At 51.6% G+C, this 6,789-nt stretch overlaps 1 protein-coding gene across 1 annotated transcript; it reads right to left on the reverse strand.

Moving 5' to 3' along the window:
- Positions 1 to 3,542: 3,542 nt before the first annotated feature.
- Positions 3,543 to 4,100, reverse strand: LOC128268090 (enhancer of split malpha protein-like). The gene has a single exon (XM_053005105.1). The coding sequence runs from the start codon at positions 4,098 to 4,100 to the stop codon at positions 3,543 to 3,545; it is 558 nt and encodes a 185-aa protein (XP_052861065.1).
- Between the last annotated feature and the right edge of the window lie 2,689 nt (positions 4,101 to 6,789).

Below are 6,789 nucleotides of genomic sequence, written 5' to 3' on the forward strand. Positions count from 1 at the left end.
TATGATTCACGATCCCGCGGGAGAGCGCGGGAGACACACTCTGCCACTGCCACTGCGCCCCTTGTTTCTGGCACGGAGCACGCCCGGAGATCAGTCACCCAGCCCCGCAGCACCCGTGGGGACCGGTATCATGGCGGCCATTAAAAAAAACGCGGCACGGAACGTGTTCGAACATGCGCCGCGCTGGCCAACAACAACAACAGCGGCCACCGCCGCCCCACACAGCATGGGGCGCGCCGAGAGCTAAACAAAACACGCAGCCAGCCACAAACAAAGTGTGCTGTGCGGAACAAACACACAGAGAGAGAGAGAGAGGACGAAAAAAATGGGAATGAAAATTACGTGGAAAAGCAGCGCCAACTCGCGGCGGCGGACCGTGGGACGCGCGATGCGCGATGATGATGACGTTCCGTCGTCTCGTCCCGTCCCGTGCGCGGCGAAACCGAATCCGTGGGAATCGGCAGCAGGTGCGTTCGGGGGCCGGCAAAAGTGATTTCGCTCACGCGGTGCGCACACACACACACGCACGTGGTCGTCCCGTTGTCGCCGGCCGTCCGGAGAATTGGTCCGGTCTCACGGTCTCGCACCAACTGTCGGTGCGAGCGAGACCGTAAGCCGCGAGTGCGAGCGAGACCGAGCGCAAACAGAGGCTCCTTCTTCGAAGGGTGCTGCGCGTTGCGTGGCGTATGTTCACTTCATCTTTCTCTCTCTCTCTCTCTCTCGCTTGAGCCACTTTTAATTGGTTCACTGATAGACCACCATCGCGGCGCGCGGCAGAGAGGGTTGCGATGGTAACCGGGTGGGGTAACCAATCCTTTGACCAAAAACGAAACGAAATACGAAGGCACGTAAAAAGTTGCTTACAGTTAAATGGCCATTAGACAGCGCGCCGGAAGTGGCGCGTTTCCAGTGGCGCGCGCTCCCGAGCACGTGGTCGGTTTCGGTCGGGAGGGGGGAGAGATTGGGTGGCAAAGCGATTAGTCCGCCCGCCCGCCATCGACCGCCATTACGACGACGAGCCAGCAAGGGGAAACACGCAAATTAGAGCGCACTTTGTTTGCGCAGAGGCTTGCTTATCCTTTTTTTTGCGTAATGCGTCAGGTAATTGGTGGTCGGTGGTCGGTGGTGGAGGTTCTTCAAGGCAGGCAGGGGTCCGTCAATTGCGGTCAGCCAGCGCCAGGGGTCCTTTGTGCAACAGTTGATTCAAAATAATCTAGTTTTTATATATTTAATAATATATATTGCAGTATTTGCATAATCTCATGGCTGCCAGTTGTGTAGGCCATTGACCGTTACACGGTGTTTAGAGTCGAAGCCATAGCGGTACTGTGCCACTGAGCATATCTGCTAAACGGTTAAACAAAAGATGCACTCAGCAATCAATTAATGGGTTTGTGCAATCGAAATAGTTGGGCAATTTCGATGACTGGAATGCTAGTTATAATTACCTATACAGGAACCTATGAGGAATAAGCAGACAGTCGAAGGGACAGTCGAAGGGAGTCGAAGATAGCTTGAATTGTAAAGATGTGTCCAGTCATTGAACGCTTACACCTGACCGGCGACATCACGTTTATTACATGGCGACCGTGATCAATTTTAACATTTATTACACTACAACTTATCTTATATGAAAAATTAAAGGACCAATCTTTAGGAGCCAACCCACGAGTCCACTCTTGACCCAATGATCGGTAAAATTTAGAATACAAAATGGACAGATTGCTATCGCAGAAGAACGCCGTACTTATGAGAATGTTAGGTTCCCAATCTGTGGAAATGGATTGTTCAAGTAAAGATCGTTTTCTTGATTCCTGCTTTGAATGTCCTAAAGAAGAAAAATTTACCTAACGTGCAATAGCAAACAAAATCTCGACAAGACCTTCATGTGATACACCCAATACACCATCAGCATCTGACCAACGAGCTAACCCGGTATAAGGGTATCCACTGGTGAAGGAAATGCCGCAACTAAATTCCAAATATAATGTTGTTCAGTTAGATTGTGGTAAATTCAATAAATACGCTCCAACCCGTACCTCCAAGATTTGAGAAAAATACTTAAAACGTTGTCAGCTTTCTGGTATAAATTTTAAGATGCTGCAGCGATGAGTGCAAATTGTGCATAGTTAAAGTAAGTTATAAAAAAACTGTTCTGCATATAATTTCTAACATCAGACAACTTGGAGTCTTTGGGTTTAAGCCCTATTTGAATACTGTTATATGAGACTTCCTTCAGAGTTCGCGCTTAAGAGCGCCTAAGCATAATTAAAACCAATTAATAAAACAGTAATGGAGTGTGAAATGGAGAAAGAGAACAATTAAGCGTCTGCAAATCGATTGAAAGTGTATACCAAAAGTGCCTCTCACAACCTCACAACAGCGCAACAGCCACTAATTGACTACGGCTGTTGATTTAATATTTTCCCATCGTCTGCAAAGACCCTAGAAGGACGCAAGGGACGCACATTTGGGTTCACATTTCAGCGGAATGGTGACAAATCATCAATTCGTTCCACGGTCGAGCCGAGCCGGCCGATGCAACCTGCTACTTTGCTACCACTGGATAGGTCCATTAGATGCTTCTCCAGCGGCAGCGTCCTCCAGAGGCGGCCCTCCGATATCCATCCACCAGCGAGCGCGTCTTGGTTCCTTTTTCCTGGAAGGATTCATTCACCCATAGCAGCCCAGCCCGGATAAGTTCCCGGTACTTCTTGGCTTGGCCGGCGGTTTAGTGTTTCACGCACGCAAGATCACAAATGCCGCCAGCAATGTTACAAAAGCCCCCTGGCGGCCCTGTTGGGCTACGAAAACACGAAAAGTGCAAAGGAATGCGAGAAACGGCGATGAAAGTGACGCTAGTGAGGGCGCGTCCCGGACACCCAGAAAAGAATTCCAGGAACCAAGGACCACGCGGAGCCGTGTTGGTGAGAATGCGCCCGAGCGCAGTTCTTATAGGAAAAAGGATTCCGTTCCAATTGGAATAGGAAGCTGGTTGACTGGTTGGAATGTGCTTCGGATCAGTGAAAGTAATCGTTATCCTTATTACCGAATTTTGCGAAGTGTGAAACACTTGCGACCGGGCAACCTGTTGAACTGAGAAACCGGAAAAGCCGAAGAGCCGTAAACAACCTGTTTTTTCGGATCAGCACGACCAAGACACTTGTTGCGCCAACCCAACCCGAATACCCCACCCAGCAGAAGACGAAGAAGCAGAAACAAGAAGACCAAGTTGTTGTTTGTTTTGTTTTTCGCCTGTAGCGATGTTTATATTCGTATCGTATCGTATCGTATCGTAAGCTTATCAGATTTTGCTGGGACACACAAAGTTGGAAGACACTGTTGTTCCGGTTTGATCACAATCGATTGAAAGAAGTTGGGAAGACCACGTGTACTGCGCGCTCACTCTACTACGCTACTATCACAAGAGCTGCTGCCCTGTCCTAATCCTAGTTAAAGCTGAACCATCGTCATCGAGATTGGAAGAGATCATGGATTGTTGTTGTTGCCCCCGGGTGGGGGGGCTCAGGACGTTGAAGGGCTTAGGCCTGGGCCCACCGGTCGGCGTAGGATGGCTGGGCGTACTGTTCCTCGGTGTAGCAGTGGGCCGGCTGGATGAGGTCCTCGTCGACGGCGCGGCCAACGCTGGCGGCCGCTGGCATCGTCGTCCAGAAGAAGGTGCCGGCCTCGGTGCGAGCAAAGTGCACCGGCACGTACTGTTCGTCCTCCGGTTCGATCGGCACCACCTGAAGCTGCTGGTCCTCGTACACCAGGATGGCGGCCGCTGGCTGGTGGCACTGCTCGAGCTCACTGATCAGTTGCTGCTCGAGCCGCTCGTTGGCCGAGTTGTCGTAGTCACAGTCGAACTCGTCGATGTAGCTGGTGATCCGGGGCAGGGCGCGCTTGGCCTTGGCCGCCGCCGATCCGTGTTTGCTCTTGCTCTTCAGCAGCGTCACGAGCGGCTTCAGGATCTTCTTCAGCTTGTAGACGGCCGACGCCTTGGCCAGCTTCTCGGTGTTGTAGCGATTCTCGTTGATGCTGTTGTTGCTGCTGCAGGCGACCATGTTGGCGATCTGGCTGGCGTTGTTGTGCGAATGCATGTTGCTGTTGCTGTGTTGTTGTTGTTTTGATCACTTTTCGAACTGTCACTCGGGCACGGATTGCGGCGTGTGTTTCGTCGTGAAAACTTGCTGCAAGATTCGAACTGTTTCGCTGCTGTCTCTCTGTCTCTCTGTGGCTTACTGTGAAGCTGCTCGAGTGCGTTTGATGCAGGATTTCACTCGGCCGCCTGCTTTTATACCCAAGGGTGCCGGTTCCAACCCTCCCCGACCGTCACTTGTGCACCGAACCCGCCCGCACGCAACCCACACTCACAGCGGGCACGCACACTTGCGCGGGCCACCGAACGGACGAATCAGGACACAGTATTTCGAGCAGGTGTTCCTTTCGGCGATTCCTTCTTCGCTCGGTGCTTCGGTGGGAACGAAAGTCGGGCGAACGGAGAACCGGGAAAAAATCCCTGACCCAACTGTGAAGCGTATCAGTTTGCTTTTTTTTGTGTCCCTCGTCGTCCCGCTGGCCTTGTCCTTGTCTCGTTCCGGTGCGGACGAGCGGGCGCGAGAAAAGGACACCGGCGAGGCCAGGCCAGAAGGACCTGCGCGAGTAATTCAATAATAAACATACACTCGAGCAGCACAGATGAGTTCGGCCCCGGGGCAGGTTGGCGGTGGGGGCGGTGCAGGAGACAGGCGGGCGGGCCAGGACTCTCGGAGGCTGGCCTGGTGCGTGGTTTTTTTTTGTACTCTCCGTTTGGACCGTTTCGATTTTCGTGAAATCGTGGGAACTCAAATCTTTAACAGTTTCCCACAGAATTTCCGTACGGCCGACTGGCAGCAGCAGCAGCAGATGGCCAGCGAGGGTGATTATATTTTTAGGTTATGTTGTTGTCTTTTGGGCACCGGATTTTTTCCGTTTTTTCTTTCGTTGTTGTTATGTTGCCGCTGCCACTGCTGCTTCGCTGTTCAGCTGAGGTTGGTCCTTTCGAGCCTTGAGCCTTGCGGCTCGCGGATAAGGATCGCGCACTGGCGATGATGGTAAAATAAGGATCACACGGTTTTGGTTTGGGTGTGTGTGTTGTTGTGCAAAACAGCGCGGGAAGCAGAGCGATGGAATGACCGAAATCACTATTCGGAGCCTGGGAAACTACTCCGTTTTCGGTGCCGTGGCGCAAAGGATGCGTGTTAAGCCTGCGTAGGACGTGCTCGAACACGTGCACTTTGGAGGAGGACGTTTCGGAGGTTTTTTTTTTCTTTACCGTCCCGTATCGCTTCTTTCTTTCGCTTTGTTTCTTGAGTCCCTTTTCTGGGGCCCCTTTTCTCCACTCGTTCCGTTCGCGTCAGAAGCGACAGCGGTGAGTCAGTGTGAGCGTGGGCTTCATTCATGATCAATTAGAGGCACTTTTTGGCACAAAACGATCATTCGATCATGCGTGTTGCCCGTGTTGCCGTGTGGTGTCCTTCCTTCTTTCCCGCACCGATCCTTGTGCGCCCCGGGGAGGTTAATTTCCGTACCGGGGCGCGGTAGTTGGTGAGAACCGTTTTCGGGAACTTAAGATTTCCCATCGCACCGGGCTACCGGTTTGGGCCGGCCGACGCAATGTGTTACAATCTGTCCCTGTCGTCTCGGGTGCCGCTTATCTGTAGCACCTTTGCTACGTTCTCACGGCCTGGGCTAAGAAATTATCCTTCGCTCCTCGTTTTGGCCTCCTCCTCCGGGCTGCTGATGCAATCGATTATCGTTCACGTGCGCAGCTCAATTGCCCTCCGAAAGACCAAGAGAGAGAGAGTAAGGGCGGAGGTTTAGTGCGTTGTGCGTTTGTTGTTTAACAACAATAACAATAAATATACGTTTGTGGGATGGCTGTGGGCACTACCGCGTGTTCCCAGGACTTCCCGGAGCAAGTGTTTAGCTCGGGGAAAGACTCCGCTCCGAACATTGTAACCGATTTTGGGTGCGCCTTTGGTAGTTCATTTTTTTATTTCGAGCCTTAGAATAAGGACGGAGCAGAAGAACGCAAACAATCACTCAGGACGATTAGTCCTCTCGCCCCCCTCGGTTGGTATTCGAATCTCGTAGGTGTCCTGGGCGACAAGTGTCCTACTTTTTTGTCTCCTCAGCGTGGGAAACCTCGGTACAGGTTGATTGAATCGACGGACGAAAAGCGTATCATTATCCTTCGCTCCTTCGCTTTCGGCGTGGCGCGGTCACACACAAATCGAGAAATCCCGACACGGCGTGACAGTCACGTGTTCGCCGGCCCGTCACGTGACCGTGCGAGCATAAATAAATAAACTCCCTTTTTCCAGCGTTCGTGGCAGGAAAAAATGTGTGCCACGCAACGGTGCGCATTCCGTTCGCCGCAACAGGTTCTCCGGGCGTTGGTTCGGTTGTTTAGCTTGGGTCCGGCTTGGGTTGTTGTTGTTCGTGTGGGGTGCGGAATAAGGAAGGGGACCAATCTCGGCGTGTGATGCCCCTGGTGAGGGGATGGGAGAATATTACCAATTATTAGGTGACGGGAACGTGGCGCAAGAACGCATGCAGTCGCTACGATGAAGCTGGGCGTGGAACAATTTGTACAGTTTTTATTAAATCCATTTATTAATTTTGTTAAATTTTTTTAAAACACAATTGATGATCGGCTTGAGCATGTTTTTATGCTACAAATTTGATGGATTCATCATTTGTTTATTATTCACCCAACGCTGCTTGGTCGGATCGATTCACCTGCGC

This window comes from Anopheles cruzii, chromosome 2 (genome assembly GCF_943734635.1).
Source record: "Anopheles cruzii chromosome 2, idAnoCruzAS_RS32_06, whole genome shotgun sequence".
NCBI classification, from domain to species: domain Eukaryota; kingdom Metazoa; phylum Arthropoda; class Insecta; order Diptera; family Culicidae; genus Anopheles; species Anopheles cruzii.